This window comes from Hetaerina americana, unplaced genomic scaffold (genome assembly GCF_022747635.1).
Source record: "Hetaerina americana unplaced genomic scaffold, ioHetAmer1.1.p SCAF_130, whole genome shotgun sequence".
Classification (NCBI taxonomy): domain Eukaryota; kingdom Metazoa; phylum Arthropoda; class Insecta; order Odonata; family Calopterygidae; genus Hetaerina; species Hetaerina americana.
Window position 1 is genome coordinate 235011 of NW_027286404.1, and position 22140 is coordinate 257150.

A 22140-nucleotide genomic window follows, 5' to 3' on the forward strand; every position below is an offset into this window, starting at 1 on the left:
TCGATCCCCCTGCATCTCAATCTTTCAGGTATCACTTTGTCCTTTTCTTTAAGAGACGAGAGTCCAGTTGTGACGCCGGGTTTCTCCGCCTTATTTCCTACCGAATTCCTTCGTGTCCCAGTGATCGTTGCTATGCGTCCCCAAGTACAATACAAACCGCAGCGGTAGCATTCCCTCCGGCGTTTGTCACTTATGAGTTGACGGAAACCGTGGGGGGTAAAGTGTAAGGCGACTTTGAGCTATTTCGGCTTCAGGATGGCTGCAGAATTTGTCGATGCTTCTCGCCGCGTGTTCGTTCATTTTTGTAATCTTGAGCTGGAATATTGAGGGTACGTGAGAGCAGTGTACACTGAGGTATTTCTTTTTGAATGATAAAAATCTAAATGTGTGGAGAGCGTCCGGAATACACTCACCTTAATACCCGAGGATTCAATTATCCGAATCCATCTTTCAATCCAGATTTATTTCGATCGACGTATTCATTCTTCGGCCGTAAACTAAAAACTCATCCCACACGCACGCACGTGCACACATTGCACACACGTATTTATTTATATATTTATATAACGTATGTTTGTGTATAGTTATATACATATAATCTCGGTGTCGCTTGGAATAAAGCAGAAGTACCTCCCAAATCGATCTCTTCTGTGTGCTAATCAGCGGTGTTGGTGGCGGATTTACATTGAGTGTATAATCATTAGTCTCACCCTAAACCTGCTTGAGTTTTAAACGTAAATGAGTGTGTATTCAGGTTATTCTTCCGATGTGCCTCACTTATTTAATTAAATAATTTAAAAAATCATGATGCCGCATATAAATAAGAATAATAAATCCATGAATCCAGTGAGTGCATGGGTGCAACATGCAGCAAAATTTGTTTCTCGAAAAGTTTATCCTTGGTCTGATATCCATGGAGGAGTTAGTTTTGTTTAAAAAGAACGGAAATCTGATTTGAAGCCTAAATTTAAGGATCCACTATTCGTGCGTATACTGCCTAAGTTCCATCGAGTGGTTTGGGAGCTTTTTATTCACCAAAGCATCTCTATATGTCTGGGACAACTTTTAAAATGCATTAAGTTTTTACTCCCTTGGGTTCTCATTGTAGTTTCTGGATTGATGATCGCATGTTTGAGTCAACACAGAAGACGACCTCGATTTTGTATATAGCCCCAGAAATCACTGTGTAGAAAGACGTGCGTTTTTGTTGCAAACATTACGGGTCAGAAATGCGAATATCCTGGTTTAAATTCGAGTTAAGTAAAATAATGCTTTTTCTTGGCTCGCCTTCACTCTATGGTGTGTCATCTGTAGGCATTGCTTCGCACATAATGGAGACGCTAGAGCACTGAAATGTGATTTTTCGGATTTCAACCTGTATCGTCACTTAGTAAGTTTCACGCCCTGTTGATGCGTTAATGCGTCAGTTAATTATGACTAGACTCGACTAATTTACGCCTAATTCAACGTACACTTAGCTCTTGTCTAATTTTCCCCTCAGTGAATTGTATCATTAATTTTATCCCCGCAAGGAGTGCGTGTGACGCGGGCTCCCATCCCTTAAAAATGTTGCCATTATCGGCATTTTTTCCTATTCTCATTTCACCAAAATACGTCCGTGGATATCTAAACCTGTAATACTCGCTCCTCATGAATTGCATCGGAAACAATTACGTGAAATAAATCGATGATTGCGCTGTGTTGCTCTTGGCGGGAGGCGGAACTAATCCCAATTTGTTCCCTTTTTAGGCTACCAATTAGGGCTCGTATGGTTCTATTTCTTGATACTAAGCGAAAAATTCACTGCATATATTTCGCATTTGGAATGTATTTTCTTTCCCTCGCAATATAACCGTGACTCATCGAGGTGGCTTCTCTAGTGGAACAGGGTAACGTGCTCTCAATAGCGCCCTTTGGGAAGTTATTTATAAATGTAAGCACCAGTGAAACCTCTTCTTTGGCCCAATTCGAAAGATAAAGGCGCTTACTTGGGCTATCCCCCGGTGATAGCTTGTTGGCAATATTCGTTTCAAACAGTTTTTATGGCGTAGCAACATTATGAAATTGACACAGGTTTCCCATGATAGCATAATTGCATGTTTGCTTGCATCGAATCGAATGAAATGATAACGTGTCGAAGTGTTCTATTTTGTGTCGTATCATACTTTTTTTGTTTAAGTAATCTGGAATGCAAGAGTAAACCTTTAAACACACTGCAATTGACAAAGATGTCTAAAGTAATGTCTATTTCTCGATGCAGGGAAGAGCTAGTGAAACTCAGTCGGTTTTGATTTGTGAGATTTTTTGTTTCATTTTGTGCCCATTTTTGTTTTAGTGCTCTAGCGATGAAGGGGTCCATCCCCAAGCAGCAGTTAAGTGTTGAGTCTGGTCGAGTATAAGGTGTGTTTAATCCCGCTAACCAGGAGAGTATATTTCGTTGAAACGAACGGAGGCGTTCCAACCCAATTATTAATGCAATTGTGTGAAACGAAGGGAATTTATTACAAACTGAATATATCGGAAACTCAATGCAATCAATTTTTCCTCTCGCCAAGCGCTTTGCAATGGCCGCGCACAGTTGTTTTTGAACACCGTCGCACCCCTTCCACTTGGCCTACCTCACTCTCTCATGCCATTTAAAAGTCATTGCTATCCCTTTCGTCGGAATCAGGGCATGAGTCCCAGGGCACGCAGAATCTCTTAGAAAAGTTGTCAGCGGTCCAAGTTAGAAAAAGAGAGTTCCAAGACTCCGTCCGCGGATTTCACCCGCTGTTTTGGATGACGAGACGAAGCGACATAATGTGTGACGCGGAAAATGTATGCTTTGGTTTCACCATTTCCCCCGTTTTGGTCGCTCTCTGGAAACAAATAGAAGAAAGAAAATCCACGATGTAATCGAAGGATTTCAAATAAGTCACCACCCCAAATGAAATGATGAAATTGTATTCCTTAGCAGTATGCTTTCACTTGCCATCATTATTCATTGTTAATAATTCAAAGTACAATTTCCATGAGTGTGTTGATCACTGCTTTTCGACCTACTTGCTGCAAATTTAAAGTTGTCAATCGGTATTGACTTTATCATGTGTTCATTTTAGAATCTCCCTTCATCCCGTCCAACATCCCTATCCCCCTCCTGCCAATTCCTCGTCTGTCTAACATTCTCCCCTCTATTACAGTCTTCAACATCCCACTGCCGGTCAACACCCCCTTCATCCACTTTTCCTGCCTCCATAGGATTTCTCCCAACAAACCCCTCTCTTCGCCCACCATATCAAGTACTTCCTCATTTGTTTTCTTCTCTGTCCATTTCACCTTCTCCATTCTTCTCCACACCCACATTTCGAAAGCCTCCAATCTAATTCTATCATCCTGCTTCAGTGACCACGTTTCCGCGCCGTACATAGCTACGCTCCATATCAAAGTTTTTACGAGTCTTTTCTTAACATCCTTACTCAAAGTCCCCGTCATCAACTCCCTCCTCCGCGCTGCGATGTACAGTCAAGTCTGGAAAAAATTGTTCCCGATACTTTTTATGCAAATCATGTTCGTTAAGGAACGTTAAGTTTTAGTTGGTATGAAAGTGTACTGACTATGAATAAATAAGAATTTTTCTTGAAAATCTACCGCAGTGAAAACGGCTTTAGTGCTGACTGCTCCCTTGGCAGCCTCGTTATTTACTCTTATCATATGCGTATTCCGGAATTTAATTTGGCGTATCAAGCTTAAGAATTGATCGTATCATGTTTCAGGACAGAACCCAAAGCAACCAATTGAAGCTGCGTGTTCAGGCTGAAGTTTATCTGGCATAAAGACTTAGGATAACCTTAAGCTTTGCGTTCATGCATCCGGTTTAACGGCGCCGCAGGCAACCGCAGCCAATCGGGATGCAGATTGCCGCCGCAGGTGTTATCTATGTCCCGAATCCTGCGTCGCCGTCAATGCGGCGGTGAGCGCGACCTCACGCTCGCTGTCATCTGCTCATCTCCCATTGAAACTAGCGCGCACGGCGCTGTTTCCTGCCGTCGCTGCGCCAGGCATGGATACGTTTTCGGAAAGGGTAAAACTGCGTTCCGTTTATGCGTTGCCGCCCAGTTTTTATCCCTGCGGCAGTGTGATACGGAAACTAGACTGCGAAGACCCGCGCGCGGTTTGATTGGGAGATGAGCACACAGTCTGACAGTCTGTGGAATATTTAAATTTGGTGCCGAGGAAAAACTGGGAATTGCAATTCGCGGATTGTTTTTTTTTTTTCATATTTTCTGTGAGTTGCAAACAACAGTTAGCATGAGCTAACTATTTTTCACCTTTTTGTGTGGCAGTTGTACCCCAATCATCATTGGAACAATTTTTATTCGACTTATTCGCATGTATATCAAAGGAAACATTAAGATTTTTTTAATTTTTGGGGAACATCAACAGAGTTTTATGTGGATGATGGCCATTGCAAGGAAGGTACAGGAATATTTTTATGCTTCAATCAACTTTTTAAGATCATCATTGCTTGTATGGTTACTTAAACTTTTTAATGAATTTTACTGCATGCTAATCATTGATAAACTTATAAAGTTTATTATTTTTAAATTGATTGATGGCACAAAGCTCAATCAAATAATGTTCTGGTATGTTAAAAAGAGATCAATAGCATTTAAGTTCTTTGCGAATTTCCTAATACTATTCCAGTTACCCCCTTTTCTGATGTCTCTTGTTATAAGCATATAAGTAATTGATTGTGGCCATTCAGTAAGAAGTGGGGATCAGGATGGTGCAATGGCTAACAACTGGCTTCCCACCAAGAGGGTCTGGGTTCGATTCCTAATGAAGGCAAATATTTTTCTGTTGTATCCCAATCCCTACTTGAGGTGCTTTGCAGAGAGTACTTTGAGTTGATTACACCTTGCGTCAGATCGGACGTTAAGCTGCGGAACTTGGCACCTTTTGTTAAGAGTAGGCTAATGCCGACACCAGGTTTCTCTCTGCCCTTCATCCTAAATTTGATATTTCATGTAAGAAAGAAAAGGAGAACTTACTTTTCGAATTGCCCTCGTATAAGGTTCATTAGCATCATTCTTGACTACGGCCGTCTGCTAAAAAACTTATCTACATTAGTGCAAATAACTAATGGCGCCTATTTTTTAAATTTTTGGTGTAATAATCTGGAATACTTATCATTGGAAAACTTAGATGAAGTGTTTTCTATCTTTTAAGATCTGAAAAAATATGATCTGGAACCATCGCAAACCAGGAGAAACATTATGTGGAACATTTAGGGGGGGTGTCTCTGCAGAGGATGCATTCAAAGCTACAATGGGATTATTTATATATACGAGGGTAATCCCAAAAGTAAGGTCTCCAATTTTTTAGAAATAGAAATGAAACCATTTATTTTCTATGATTTATACATCATTTTAAAGATTGATCAATTATCTATTTTTGTACGTAATTGCCATTTCGGTCGATGCATTTTTGAAATGCTGTGACAGTTTTTGATGGCCATGTCGTACCAGCTCGCCGCCATGTCCTTGAGGAAACGTTGAACTTCATCATTCACCTCTTTGTCTGAGTTGAATCGCCTTCCGGCCAAATGTTCTTTTAACCTAGGGAACAGGTGAAAGTCGCTGGGGGCTGAGTCCTAGGGTTGACAATGTCCCAACTAAAGTCTTGCAGACGTTTTGTTGGGCGAGTGTTGTCGTGGAGAATGCATACTCCCTTGCTCAATATTCCTCTTCTTTGGTTCTGAATTGCCCATCTGAGTTTTTTCAATATTTCACAGTACCTGTCAGCATTTATTGTGGTCCCAGCAGGCATGAAGTCGACCAACAATACCCCCTTCCGATCCCAGAACACAGTTCCCGGGACTTTACCGGCAGAGTTTGTTTGTTTGAATGTTCATGGCTTGGGCCAAGAGGGATGCCACCACTCACGTGATTGTCATTTCGTCTCGGGTGTGAAGTGGAATGCCCAGGTTTCATCATCCGAGAGAATCGAGTCCAAAAATCTATCCTTTTCATCTGCATAGCGGCGAAGAAATTAACGGGAAGAATCAACTCGTCCATGGCGGCGAGTTGGTACGACATGGGCATACAAAAACTGTCACGGTGTTAACAAAATTGCTTCGACCGAAATGGGGATTTTGTGGGAAAATAGATAATTGATCAATGTTTAAAATGAGGCATATATCAAGGAAAATTAATGGTTTTTTTTTATATTTCTAAAAAATTGGAGACCTTCCTTTGGGATTACCCTCGTATTAGAAGCAAGCCACGGTCTGTTTGGTCTTCTAAATTTCTATTAAAAATTTTTTTATCTCTGTAACCAATTTTCTCAGCGAGACCTTTACCCCTTTGACAATAAGATGAGCATGTGAAAATAGTGATGTCCTTACTTGGACAGAAATATTTTTGCATTCACTTGTTAGAAATGTTTAGTTATCGGTACTTGTGATTTTTCAGCCTTCTGAAATTCTGCATCATTAGCATGACTCCTAGGAAGACCCATAGAAGCCTTCATAAGTACCATCTCACTCATATCTGGATCAAGGCGTGCTTCTTTGAGGCCAGACCAAGAGAGCATATCTGCTAAGTGTGGTTTTCCAGGTGCTCAATAAACGTGGAATGGAATTATATATTAGTTGAGTTGTAGGTATTGCAGTATCACTGATCATATTTTGCAAATGGGCTGACCCTGAGTTATGATTCAGTTGGTTTATGATCTGTCTGGACATAAACAAGGTATCAATAAATATGCACATGAAATATTATGGGTGGCAAAAAAATTACATCAATTCTTTTTGAGCCTAGATATTCACTTTCATTTGAGCATGTTGGATGCACAGGCCGCTAGTTTCAACACTTCATTGTGCATATTATTTTAATTCAAGTCACGAGTCTAAGTGTAACCTAATTTTGCTGCTGGTTTGTTCTGCAAGAAGCAATCTGTTAATATGGCCGCATTAGCAGATTAGATCTACAGCATCAACTCCGACATTTGCATTTCTTTCAAATAGCCGAATTCTTGGTTAAACACAGGGAAAGTTACAAAAGGCGCATTGGTTTTTGTGTCACTAAGTGCTGTTGATATTCACTGCAATATGACCACAGTCATTGATGGATGCTGAATAGCATACCGTTTGCCAATATTAATGAATCATTGTTGTCTTATAAATAAGATAATTCACATATTTTAGTGCATGAGAAGATAGATGTACTCCCATTATAAAGCATGCCATAGTGAAGAAAGTTTGGAGAAATAACAATAAGATCAGTGAGGTCTAATTTTGGAATGAGGGGACTCACCTGATCAGAAATGCCGAAGTTTTACGTTTGTGGCATCTTACTGCTAGTGGTGTCATTCACGGATTGAGTGGCACTCCCCTTGCCTCTCATTGGCATCAGTTGAGCTGAAACAAATGATCCATTCACCCATGGATTCTAAGTATATACCTTTGTCACCCGCAGGCATATTGTGGAGAATGAGGGCCCACGAGCACTGTTCAAAGGCCTTGGACCCAACATTGTTGGGGTGGCCCCATCGCGAGCCATTTACTTCTGTGCCTACTCACAAGCCAAGTCCTTTTGCAACTCTTCACATTTGCCCGGCCTTGTCCCAGACACGCCAGCGGTGCATGTCCTCTCTGCATCCTTTGCTGGTAAGTTGAAGCCACAATGCCTCCCTCCAACTTGGGGTCCTTTGGACCCTTGTGGTTTCTGTTGCAATGTGAACCACGAGAGAAGCCATGAATAAAAGGTGTGGTGCACTTGTACCAAAGTAGTAATTGAAGCACTTAACTTATTTTATGCTGTGTTTCCAAGTCTAAATGAAATTCATGTCTAACAAATGATTCGGGGCCAACAAATATGGAATTCATGAATGAAATGTAGTCCTTAAAATAATGATTCTTAAAAATTTCATAAAAACTAATCTTGTGTATGTTCACATGATATAACTTCAAGCAGCAAAAGTAAAAACTGTACTGCGTATGTCAATATGTATGCATTTCTTGTCTTAAAGCATATAAGTCAGTCAGTACATTGTTAGTGTGTATTTAAATTATAAAATGTGTATATGTGTGTCATAACATACAAGTTTTTGTGACATGGTGACCTGGAATATAAATTAGTGATATCATGATTCCCGATTTTTCAGTTCTATTTCTGGCTTAGTTTTCAACTTCATTTTTTTGTTTTGGTTCTGATAGTTCTGATAACTGGATAGGTATCAAGCTATCAACAGTTACATTAATAAACGAAACCCCATTCAACCCCAAAGAAATTCTCACCTTTTAAAAGAAAGATCTATGAGAAGTTTCAATAAATCAAAGTGACCGGACAGATACGGTGGCTGTGCTCTATTTGGGTTTCATAAGCCGTAAATGGATAGTATTTAATAACAGGTTCATCATGTATTTTTAATCAATTTACCACTCTCTTTCTTGGTGATCTGAGATAGACGTTATATTGATTGATGTTTATCCCTTATTTTTTTTTAGGTTTTGTTGCTTGTTCAGCCACAAACCCTATCTGGTTTGTAAAGACGAGGTTACAACTTGACCATGCCACAGATGGGAGTCGTCTCACTGCTATCCAGTGTATATCTCAAATATATAAGCAGGGGGTAAGTGCTGAGAGAGTGTTTCTACATCAGTTACGCGTTGCATTAACACAGTCATTGATGATGCTTCTTAAGAACTCCATTAAATGGGTGTGATACTGGGTGTAAACTGTATGGTTTCTTGTAGGAAATGTCAATGGTAATAGCAAGGCAATTTATCACAATGAGGGTGGAGGAATAGGTCAGTGGAAATTAGGTATCAAAACTCCAAATCAAAAGCAGTCATTGATTACACAGATTTAGAGTGCAGTAGTTAAAGGTTAAAGATTACTAAGCAGAAGTAGCAGCAAATGCATGAAAACACCAAGAGTAGGTTGACTCCATAAATCTCAGGAAGATTGGAGGAAGGGCATTGTGTTATAGTAAACCTCCCGGATACCAGAGCAAAGTCCTTGCAAGACGGAAAGGGAAGCAGTGGTGGATATCCATTTGCCTCCAAAGTGGTGGATGGATTGATGTCACTTTGTAGCAATGGGAGTCTGGTGGTCACCAGCACTAAGGCACCACAAAATTTAAATACAGGGTTCGTCCGGAAAATAAGTGTACTGACTCCTGGGCCCAGCACCGCTCTGACAGGCTGCGATTGGAGGGGGGTATGTTGGCAAGCGACGCTGAAAAAGGCAGTCGGCTCTGAGCTGTGGTGTAGTGAGGAGCTCTGTTAACGCGAACCTCCACGCTCGACCCACGTCACGGAACGCGATGCCGAAGTTTTTGGAGCAGCGTTATCCCATCAAATTTGCGGTAAAGCTTGGGAAATCGTCTACCGAAACTGTCGGTATGATTAACCAGGCTTGCGGGGAGTCAGCCATGTCCAGAAACATGATCTTTCGGTGGCACAAGATGTTCGTGGAGGGCAGAGAAGAGGTCGACGACGAGTCTTCGAGAGGTTCCCGATGATGCCTTCGCGGGAGCGTTCCAGGAATGGGAACGCCGCTGGAACAAGTGTATCGACTCACAAGGGTCCTATTTTGAGGAATATTAGCTTAAGATATGTAAAAGTGTAATAAATTTTTTTTCCTGAGCTCAATACACTTATTTTCCGGACGAACCCTGTAGTTGTGGCCAGCAGTGATCCATTGGCTGTTAAAATTATCATTAATGGAGACTGTTTAAAGGGTTTACTTGCATTAAACTCTCGATTATTGGTGCTACTCTCCCTCTGCAGCACCTCATTTTAATAGCATTACTATCATAAAGATAGCTCTACTATGCAAAAAATAATGCATTAACTATACACATTGCATTAATTTAATTGATACGTCAAATATGAATCGGAATTAAAGTTTGATTGAGGAAAGGGGATGTGCAGGATTCAAGTAGCATAAAATGTGGATTTGAAGAAGGTTGTAGAAAATAAGATGACAGGAAGGGAAAAAAATGGTGTTGGTAATGTTTGGGAAGGAAATAAGTTGGTGCAGGGTGTAAGAATGAGCCATTGAATGGGAAAATCATGAAGAGGACGTGAGATGTTGAGGACTGTAATCAGAGGAAGAGTGCTGAGTAAACTGGGAAGGACTGACATTTGTAAATCTGAGCACTGTCTACAGTGGAGGAAAATAAAGGGAAAGCTACAAAAGGATATAGTGTGTAGTAGTGGGCATTTATTATTTACAAAAGTTTTCGGAGTTCAGTTTCAATATAATAGTTTTTTAGGACCATCCTAAACTTACCTATGATCAATAGGTTATGGTAAAATAAATAAAATATTTGAAAATGTTGTTATAAAATCATTAATTTGCCATTTTTTCCCCACACTTCCATCCAAATCATCATTATCCTCTAAATGCGGAGCGTTGTCATTGCAGCCATATCTCCCTCTCCATTGCTGTTCTTTTCAAATCCTAATATGTTGTGACTCTCATAATACCTTTTATGTCATCCAGAAACATGTCTTAGCCTTCCTCTTCCTTTTTTTCTAAATAATTTTGCCTCCATTATATTTTCCAGGAAGTTGTAATGCCACGAAACATGTCCAACGAGTTTAATATTCCTTTCTCCATCTCTTTCATTTAATTCCTTTTCTCTTTAATTTCTCTCCATACTTCTATGTTGCTTTTCTTGTCTATTGCTCTCATTCTTGTAATCCTTCTCCAAATACAGTGGCCATAGTGGCCGCAAAAGTGCTTCAAGACTTGAGTGGGAAATTGACATTAAAGTTTTCAGTATTTGAAATGAAATAAGGACAATTTGCACTTTTCCACAGTTTATTTAACGTACGACGCGTTTCAACTCACAGAGTCAACATCAGGTACAAGACTTGTACTCTTGTACCTGATGATGACTCTGTGAGTTGAAACGCGTCGTACGTTAAATAAACTGTGGAAAAGTGCAAATTGTCCTTATTTCATTATGATGAACTTCCACGACCTCAAGCCGGAATCTGTTGAACCTTTTCAGTATTTACTTCATCTGTAGGTGATACAACCTCAACCTCCTGTTGCCTCTACAGCAAGAGGCTAAGTAATACCCCTCACCATAATTTAAAGATCCCAGTGTCGATGGCTTAATAACCTTGTCTTCTCTTTCATCTACACAGTCCACCGGCTAAGTGAAAGAGTTTTGGAGGGAATGAAATTCTTGCCCCGAGACAGCATGCCTGTATTTGATGACAGGCATGGGTCTGGCTGGCAACAAACTCTCTTTGAGGCTCCTAAAGATGATTGGATCCATGCCACTTGGCATTTCCCTCTTGATGATGATCACTGCATTCATATTGAATGCGCAATCTATACATGATCCCCACCCAAACTCTTCAACACATCTCTCTCCAGTACTGAATCAGAATTACTGTGAAGGTTTCCATTGTTCACTGTGAGAATTGATCCGTGAATGATGAAAGATTGGCATAGGCATGCATTTGGTCAACCTTCCACTCACGGTGGTTTCATGGGATATTGCACCTATCTAGATAACATTTCAATAAAGGATCTGGCAGGCAGGCTAAGCCATTACATGTAGTATGATAGTGTTGTCTCAGCCTCTGGGTTGTATTGGGAAGTGGTAGGATAATTTTGTAAGTAGCAAAATCCAGCTTCCCATTTGGTAATTATCAGGGATACTTGTGCAAGTAAGATTTCTTGATATTTGTGCGCAATTAAATGATAAGACTTTTTTCACTTGCCTCATCTCACCTACCATCTTACTTGGGGCAAGTACTTTAAAATCAGCGAAGGTGTTTCTCATGCAATCTTAGGTTATAGGGAGAGACAGTGACTCGCTGGGAAGTATCACTGTGACAGCACCCAATTGTCGGTAGGGCTTAATCTAGCAAAGGTTTGCAACATACTAAGGTTTAATTTTGAGGAAAGAGCATGGCAATTACCAAAAATGGTCTTCAAGCTATGGTGTGCATCCATTCATGAAGTTTTAAGTTCACCCTAATTGGACTGAAAAATGTAGAATGCAATTGTTTGATAGCAGCACCTGAAAGTTAATGTTTGAAACTTCTATTTAACTCTCCTCTTAATCTTCTTCTCTTCAAAAATGATCAAGATTATGACTTTGCATGTAATAAAGGTATTAATTGCTGTATTTCTCATTGCAGGGGATTAGAGGATTTTACAAGGGGATCACTGCATCCTATTATGGAATCTCGGAAACAGTTGTTCACTTTGTTGTTTACGAGGCCATCAAAGCTCAACTCATGGAAAGGCGATGTGCTCAGCAAAGAGATCAGGTGTGTGAATTTATTTTTCTTGTTATTGCAAAGCAAGTACATGACACTACTACGAAGGATGTATATGTATGAATGAAAATGGACAAAAACCAATTCATCCAGACAGAAGGTAACTGTGTGAGGCATCATGTTTGCTGTAATGATTTTTATTGTATGTGTTTGTGATGCACTTCCAGTCAAGGAATTTTTGCATACAATACCATTCAGCTTACTCTTATTAGCATGCTCCTCATTATTAATTTTAATTCTGTCAATTTTATTCAGATCAGTGTGTTTTGTGTCGATGTTTCTTTCAATTTTTTTATTCACCATCCATATTTACTGGTTTAGTTAACTGTTCTTGGGCTTAAAATAATTATGATAATGTATTTATTTGTCTGGAGATCTGGTGAATAGTCACACGCACAAATATAGGGCACGTTGGATGTAAACTTCACAATTTCAGAGAAAATACAATCTATGTACATTATTATATTATTGTTATTAGGTACTCTACCGGTTAAGGTAGGTTTTGGGATGGACACACAGCTACTAAATAAAAAATTTTTGACTCCTAACAAACTCAAAATCCAGCATCCTACTCTAAATCAGGTCCCTCTTCATCTCTGAGTACTTTCTTCCTCCCTTCATCCCGTCCAACATCCCTATCCTGTTCCTTCCCTGTCCTCGTTTGCCTAACATTCTCCCCTCTATTACAGTCTTCTACATCCCACTGCCGGTCAATACGCCCTTCATCCATTTTTCCTGCCTCAATAGGATTTCTCCTAGCAAGCCCCGCTCACGTAGGCATGCAAAAATATACAAGGATAGTATAAAAAGTATCGTAGCAATTTTTTCCTGCCATGTGCATGAAGTGCTGAATTCAGATTGTTGGTTAAGTTGAAAGATCTGTGCTAAACTCATTGCGAAGGTCTTGACAGACGACCAAGAGCAGAGTCGAGTGTCTGCCTGCAAAGACCCCGTGCAAGAGCATCACGGCAGTTCCCCAACCCCCTTGCAGTCCCGACATGTCACCAGCAGACTATTTCCTCTTGCCAAAAGTGAAATCCTCCCTCAAAGGGCACCACCGTGGGACCCTAAATGCCGTCAAAGTTGCTTGCACGCATAAGGACCTTCCGGAATCCGCCGACCAGGGGGCCTTCAAGTCATCGAAACGCCACTGTCGAAAGTGTGTCGACGCTCAAGGGATATACTTTGAAGAATTTTGAGGCGTCATAGCAGAATCTGAAATCTATTTTTCTGAAACCTTTCCCAATATTTTTTATAACAATCGTGTGTGTATACTAAACAATATCCTACTATATTTACATACTTTGGCTGAGTCAGAATTGATGTGTAGTGACTATTCCTAAAATGCGTCGGCAGAATAGAGCATATTAATTTTAATCAATATAGGTTGAACTGCTTTTTCTTGAAAAAAGGTACTTTTGTTTCAAATTTGATTCCATGGGGACATTTATTAAATAATTGTAAGCCCATTGCTTTGGGCCCGTGAGTGGTATTGTGTGTTCTGATAAATGGTTATTATAAGTCATTGCAGGTGCTTGTTAAGTGACTATGGCGATCGCGGTTGGACCTATACTGGGAAATATTATCATTTGCCTGCAAGATGACATTAAATATATATATGCAGGGTATTGGTAGTCAACCAAGTCTTTTGAAAAGAGGTTTACATGGCGCCAGGTGCATCACCAGGAGCATTGCTCACAATACGTATAATGTATTAAGTGTTGACGTTTCAAATTAAATATATCAGTGTCTAAATTAAGTTTTCTCATTGAAGGTTGCCATGGAGGACACCAAAACATCAAGAGACTTCCTAGAGTTTATGATGGCAGGGGCTGTTTCAAAAACAATTGCTTCATGTATTGGATATCCACATGGTAAGAGACAAAGATTCTGTGTTTAATCAAGAATATTATCTGTATGAAACATTATATGTCTAAACATATTCTTAATTATCATTTAGATAAAGAAAGTGAGCTGCTTTGTATCATATCAGGGAAAGTCTGAAAAAAGTGGGTATTTTCAACTCTTCAAGGGTCTCAATCTTGCAATTTATATTATTTCTTAAATACGATCTTCAGTAAGCCATCATGCCCCTCAGGATGGGTTAAATCAATTTCTCTCTTCTTCTAAATATACTGAGTTGGCAGGCTTGTATTCCGGCAATATTGAGCCCACTTCTAGGGAATAATAGGGTTAAAGGTGCCTGTGGCTAGAATAGATAGTCTTCCATGCATGTCTACTTAGTTAAGGAAACTGAAGCTGCCTATCTCTAGAGTAATATAGGATCCCACCATCCTTTACGTTATTCATGAAAAGGTTGAATGATGCTCACTACATTTGCAACTGTGGTGCCTCAAGAACTGGCATCTTCTGAATGTTTCTTGGAAAAATCCGTTAATCATGTGTAGAAATCAGGGCATGGTAATGTGTTGGGTTTAGAAGTTTCAACTGAAGGAATTTTGTTGAACACATCAGTGAATCTGATATTCAGAATTACTTCATTGGACTAGAATTCCTAGAATACTTAACCTGATACCTTTTTGTACAAACTTACTTTAGGAAGACTTAAGCACCAAGATTTAAAAAAAAGCTGTTATAGTTATGCTAATGTTTGTAATTCCAAATTATTTCTCGTTCTCCTTTTCTGGTAGGACATGGTAAACACTTCCTCTTCACTTTATTTTAGATGATGCGGTACCTACTAACTCGGTTATTAAAAATTGTAAAAACCTGATAGAAATAAAAGCAAAATATAATGAACGGCGAAACAAAGCAATGGCTAGGTCACTCAATAACAAAAATTTATTCTATCGTATTGCCTATGCAGAGTAAACAATAAAATATGAGCCCTAAATAAAATCTGTATTAAGACTCAGCTTTGGGAATTTAACCCCAGTGACTTCTGAGGAACTACTTACTTTCGTATTGGAACAAGAATTTGGCTGATGGCTTCATTCTCCTGCCATGTCACATCTAAAAGATATGGTTAGATCATAAAGCACCCAGCTGCAAAGAATTGCCCAAATGTTGTCGTGAAGGAGGACTATTCTGGATGAATATTTCCTGCATGATCGATTTTGGGTGGTGGATCTCAGTTCGGTGAGAATTTTGCAATACATGTCAGCTGTAGCTGTCGTCCCACATCCCATGAAATCAACCATACGAAGGCCCTTTTCATCCCAGAAAATAGTAACCATTATTTTCCAACTTGAGTAAGAAGATTACCATAGTTTTTGTGTTTTATATAATAAATTTGAGACTCCAATAGCCGTAAACAGTTTACCTTTCCAAAGGTAAACTGTTTACGGCTATTGGAGTTTCAAATTTATTACATATTACTAGCCGTAAGAGCTCATTTCTATCAATATTTTTGTGTTTTGATGAATTAAATGGTATAACTTCAATGGCTATTGTTTTGTTTATGCTTTGGTGTAGGATATCCATGTCTCATTGGCCATAACAATGTGGGAAAATTGTCATCTCCATTGTGTAGATAGATAACTGTCCAAAACCATTGGCCACTCAATATTCTTTGCTCTTGGTGTTGGTTGGTAGGCATTTTTGGTACCCACCTTGCACATAATTAGTAATTATGCTTTCCCGCAGCAATCATGTAAATAGTGGTTGTTCTAGTTGAGGAACAGATGAGCCAGAGCACTTCATTGTCCATCAGTCTACAATTCTTGATCCATCTGCTGGACAATGCCATCAGTTTGGATACTGAGCCTGCCATTCTGCTCTTCATCATTCACATTTGTGCAGCCATTTTTGAAGTCTCGACATCCTTGTCTAACCTTTCCTCCACTCTTTATTATGACTTCATAAACTAGACACAACTCTCAATGAATTTGGGCCACTGATGATCCTTTAGTCCACTCAAATGAAATCACCGCATGCATTGCACAATTGGTGGGAGCATTGATTATCGCGGAAATTGTTATCTGCCAACGGGAAAACTGCTACTGAATCAAAATAATGTCAGTGGCTTCAGAAGCAATCAATAAATGGTGCTGCAAGTGCATAACTTTGTTCTAGCCCATCAATATTTAAATATGAGAAACTGCCCCTTTTCGAATATTCCTCTTATTTCTACGTAACTATGAGGGTGGGCTGAAAACTAATGCACACATGCTTTTAGACCACAAACAAAATGACCTTCGGAAGCACTCCTGGTGGTATGTGGAAGTAACATTCCCCCTCCACATGTATGCACAGGTTTGAGGTTGTGTCATTCATCCAGTTTATTTCGAGGAGCAGAAGTATGGAGACGTGTTCTAGTGCTATGTCAATGCAAGTTAAACAGCGTGCTGTTATCGAATTTTTACCCGCTGAAAAAGTGACTCTAACTGAGATTCTTCCTCGTTTAAAGGGTCTTAATGGTGACGGTGCTGTTGATAGGTCTACTGTAAATCGATGGGTAGTATAATGTCGCGGTGGCAAGCCTGGAAAAGGCATAATTTTTGATGAAACACGCAGCGGATGTCCGATCACTGCCACGGACAATTAACATCGCACACTCGTTAAAGATTTGACTCAAAATGACCGGCCAATGACTCAAAAGCGTATTGCAAACCATATTGGAATATCCAAGGAAGAGATATGTCGTGTTAAAGGCAGGCTGGTGCCAATAATCTTGCAACACTGCAACGCTTTCCCCACACCTCTCATGCAACTGGAGAGGCTCTGCGATGCCTGAAATTTGAACCGATTCCACACTTCATTATTCCCCCAATTTCTCTCCTCAACCCGAGACACCTCAAGGGTAATCATTGCACCTCGTTCGATGAGGTGAAGGCAGCTTCAAGTCCTGGATTCGAGGAAAGTCAGAAGAGTTTTTAAGTGACGGAATGAAAAAACTTGTCACAGTGTTGTTGGTAGAAATGTGCTAGCAATAATGGTGGCTATGTTGAAAAATATAAGTATGATTTTGAAACTTAGGAATTGTAGTTAAATGTACTTTTTGCCCGATCTTGCTATTTGTTTTTGTTTGTGGTCTACAAGCATGTGTGCATTATTTTTCAGCCTACACTTCTTCAGTAATCTATTCTGTCTCACCTGACATAGGCTTAATTTTTAGGTCTATATTTGCTCTCTCCATTTCTCTCTTGATATGTTCCAACTTCCTTGTTCTAATAGGAAGATCTGGTGCTTGCCGGGCACATTGAGTGAAGAAATCCCTCTCATGTCTTCACCGGGTGAGAGTCTTCATTCTGGCCAATGTTATGATGCTTGCCTCGGGCATTATCTTTTGGGCAACTCTCTCTAGGGCACTCCTGTACTAGAGAGAGTTGCCCGAGTCACGCATCAAAAAATATCTGCTGCCATTTGCCTATTTATGCAAAGATTTCATGTGATGAATACTGCCAAGGCCTTTCCTTCCCCTTGCGGTTGTTGTCCTTCATGGCCCTGACTACTAGTTTTCTTATTTTTATAAAGTGTTCAACATTCGTCTATAACATTTAATCACGTGTTGAACTTTGAATGTTTATGTGGTGGGAGTAATGGAACCGCATGAAAAATTGAAAAATGAAAATGTGTGTTCACAAATTTCAATATTCAACTAACTTCTCTCCATAAGCGCATAATATTTTATACATGTATTTGTAAATTATTTTTGTGTCTAATTATGTGTTCTATAGTCTTTTAGATTGACAGATTTATACCAAACTTTTAGTGAATGGCAAAGTAACTTTGCCTGTAATATCTTTCCATTGAAGCTTTTAGCTGTTTGTCTATCTGGAAAGGTCACGATTGTCACCTATTTTTATACAATGTATTTGTCTGTCCTCTATTCATGTCTTGTTTCTCCATTACAGAAGTTGCACGAACAAGGCTAAGAGAAGAGGGCAAAAAGTACAGGCATTTCTGGCAGACCGTGATCTTAGTTTGGAAGGAAGAGGGGTTTGCCGGAGGATTGTACAGAGGATTGGCAACACAATTGATACGCCAAATTCCCAATACTGCTATCATGATGAGTACATATGAGGCTGTGGTGTATGCTCTTACACGATACTTTGTGCCTCGAGAAAATGGAAATGGATATGCACATATTTCTGAGGATGACGATAGTCAGTTTTACACCCAGAAGCAAATCATTGCATCAGCTGCAGGGAAGAGGGTTGTTCCAATGAGTAAACCCTCCAAATCCATAGCAGTTGAAAGCCAGTAAATTTTGCACTTAGAGGACTTTATTTCACATATTTGGACTTTTGAGTTGGAATAATATCATTGCATTGCATGTAAATTTACCTTTTCTCAAGTATATTCATGTTGAGAGAGTATTTTTGTTCCACTTGCTGGGATAGAAAGACTGGATCCCTTTTAGTTGCCCGTCCAAGTGTTTGATAGGTTTAAGTGTTTCATTTACTCCTGTGGAAATATGAGGGGAAAATACATCAGTGAGATTGTTTCAGTTTCTTGTGTTGAACATATATTCCATTTGTAAAGAGGAAGTATAGTGCCAAGTCTGTCTATCAGCCCTTGAACATTGTTGCAGTCCAAAGTATACAAATAAACGCAAGATGTACCGAGAAAATCATTCCATATTATGGTAATGATTTTCATGGATCTATAATTACACAGTCTTTTTCCTTGACACCTCAGCCAGTAATGGGCCAAATGCCAAAATTTGTGAAATAAGTGGGGTTCTGCAATAGGCTCTGATAATGAAATATTTAAAAAAATTCAAAGTAGCTTTGATATTAAAGTATATGATATCAAATGTTTGTTGGAGGGTATCTAGTATCAGTAGAGGGGAATCTATGCATTGATAGCCTATAAGGTATGTAACAGCATATACATAAAAATTGGACGTTCTATATAATTGTTGTGCATTGCTTACATTCAGGTGTTCTTGCAGTAGGGCATTAATTCAACAGTGGATATAAAGTTAATGGAGAAAGTTATAGTTTATCTCTAGTTGTTTAATTGACATAGGTCTTTTTTTTACTTTTTAAGTAATTGTGAGAACCTTGTGGTGTCTTGATATGTGGTCGCTCTTTTTCAAGAACTTGCATAAATAGAGCATTGATCATGAAACCACTGATCTTTTTTCTCATGTAAATTGAGTAAGTTTCATTCTCAGTCATGATATCTGTGCTGCTTAGCAGCAGTGTTCAGAGTAGCTGGAATTAAAGTGTGTAGGATTATGTTGAAGAAAAATCTCTCTGGATAAATTTTAAGTTTTTACTAATTCAAACCCTATGAAGATCTTACAATTAGGATAGTTGGAACTTGTGTAAAAATTTTATTTGCCTATTCCATCTAAATAGATAATCAATCTGCTGTGTTATAGTGTAGAGAAATTTGATGCAGTTATTTCATAAAATGAAAAATAGATATTTATGACAGTGTCTAATTTTAATATTATGGTGTGAAGTTACATCAGACTATTGCTTTGGGGCTGGATGAAAGTTAAACATTGTGACCACCCCTTTTATTTTCTTGTTTAAAGCAAGATTTGTGCACATTATTTGTGTGATATTATCCTACTCAGATAATTTCTGATAGTTTTGCGTTGTGTGCTTATTTATGCTCTTTTGGATTACTGTCCTCAGTTGGCATTGGGTGTTATTGTACATATCTCATGCCATTGTTACTGTGATAATGGATGGTTTTCTATGTTCCTACAATCAAAAATATGAGACTGCAACTTTTAAAGACTGCATATTCAGGGTTGAGTGATATTACAGCATATATATTGAACTTTGTAATAATCTGCCTGTACATAGTTTTAATATGTTAGCACCTGATGGTTGTGTGGCTGCAGAGAATATAGCCCTAGAGAGCATCTTTCCAGGACTGCAGGTTTGGAAAGTAAAAGTTACAGCAGATGTTTTATAAAATTTATAGCTGGGGTTTAGCTGTATAGATTTGCTACAAAGACAAGGTGAAAAAAATGAAGATGCATTCCTTGAAATGTCCTTGTTGATAATTCATTCTAGTGCTGTGGAGTTGTATAATATAATAATCCTTGTTTAGAGGTGAACAAGGGATAAATCTAAAAAAAATTGTTTGCCTTCATCAAATGGGATGGAAATCCATTATCAGTCTACCTGTACTAATGATCACCTGTGGAGTAATAAATTTACTGTGAAAAAGTTTTTGGTAATGTTGTATATTTTTTGGTTTTGTCAAAAGTTTTCACCAAAATTAATTTTAATATAATCTATCTATCCAGAAAAAAATAATGCAACAAATAGAGCAAGTTAGCCAAAAATGACAATGTTTTGTTGAAAACAGCATTTTATATTGAAAAGATATTTTTGTAAGTGGATAAAGAGTCATTTTCACTTAATTTTGATGAAGAGACTTTCAGGTTGTACATCTGCAAGAGGATGGGGAAAATCAATGTAACAAAGAGAAATAAAAATCCCTGGGATTTTTACCAATTAATAAATCATACCTTGGAGGGCAGGTTTGAGGAGAAGTGTGTTAGTCTTCAGGGGAGGCAATCAACAGTATGGTCATTCATGCTGTTAGGGATAGGTGGGTCATTGGGTTGCAGGAGGATGTTCAGGGAATGGAGGAAGAAGGGAGAGAAACACAGTATCAGCATTAGCCTGTTCATAACAGTAGTTGCCATGGCGTCCTCGGATTAAACTGTCCCATCCAATGGAGGGCGTGCTCACTTAAAGTACTCCCCACGTAGCACCCCAAGTAGGGATCAGAACAACAATGAAAAATCCATTGAATATGGGGCTTCAGGGTGGGGAATCTGTACACTAGCTGCTGCACTAACCTGACCCTGACAAAGTTGAGTTGTTGCATATTACCTCAGTCAACCAGACATTTTAAAAAAAGTAAATAACTAATTGGTGAGATGTTTGTAAAATGCTGCAATGATAGTGAATCACATACAAGGCAGAGCTTAAATTTTCATAGCATATATAAAATTAAAAATCAATGCAGTTGGTTATAATCATAAAGGAAGGATATAGTGGCTGGAGAAGGATTGGTACCATGTCCCTTCTGAGAGAACGTCAATAATGTGTGGCCAAATCTCCAGTGTTGAATATATATGTGTGGCCCACATATATGTGTATATAAACCATAAACACAGTAATGAACTCGAAGGTCGGTTTGGTAGGGGATGATAGAGTTCACCCAGTACTAAGCCCGACGGTATGTGAAATATACACATCAGGGTAGGGGGGTCAGTTCCTTTCCTTGAGCCGGTTTTGGTTTCTCAGGAAATCGGGCACCCGAAAAATCTCAGCTTGGGTGGAGCTGCAGGTGTCCAGAGACTTGCCTGGGAATCAAACCCAGGCCCTCTGGTCATTAGTCCAATGCTCTACCCCTGGACTACTGTGACCCATATATATATATGTATACGTATACACACATACAAATACATACCTGTACATATATACATATGTATATATGTAAAACTTAGGTAAATGGTTTAATCATTCACTATCGGATCAGTTATTTAGGGCTTCACCTTTCATCTCTTCCTGAATAATCTACTCGAAGGTCTCCGTAGAAATGTTAATCTTAGAGTTATATCTGCCAGAAAAATGTGACAGAAGTTTCTACATGTCGGGCATGTTTGGACACAGTGGAAGATTACTTCTAATCTAATAGGTATTTTGAAAATAAAGAAAAATTTGGCTCTCCTTTCAGCATGAAATATGCAAAATATTGGTTCATCAGTTAATGCATCATATCCCTGAAAGAAGATCAGTTTAGATAGGTGTCAGCAAAAAACCTTTCCTTTTTCTGGTGATCTTCTTCAGCAAGTATAAGCACTTCCATTATTCAATGATTGTTGTTTTGAATCATAAGATGCAAAAGCTTTAAGATAATGTATTTGGCCAAAATATCAGAAAAATGGATGAATGCTA

General features: G+C 39.0%; 1 protein-coding gene across 1 annotated transcript in view; it reads left to right on the forward strand.

Annotated features, from left to right (window-relative positions):
• Rim2 (replication in mitochondria 2) overlaps positions 1 to 20397 on the forward strand; it is a 56236-nt gene extending 35839 nt beyond the window's left edge. The window contains exons 3-7 of the mRNA XM_071583350.1: positions 7458 to 7648; positions 8489 to 8613; positions 12155 to 12286; positions 14070 to 14169; positions 18112 to 20397. Of these exons, the coding sequence (XP_071439451.1) occupies positions 7458 to 7648; positions 8489 to 8613; positions 12155 to 12286; positions 14070 to 14169; positions 18112 to 18464 (901 nt within the window). The 3' untranslated portion in view covers positions 18465 to 20397. The remainder of the gene's footprint in view (positions 1 to 7457; positions 7649 to 8488; positions 8614 to 12154; positions 12287 to 14069; positions 14170 to 18111) is intronic.
• The last annotated feature ends 1743 nt before the right edge of the window (positions 20398 to 22140 follow it).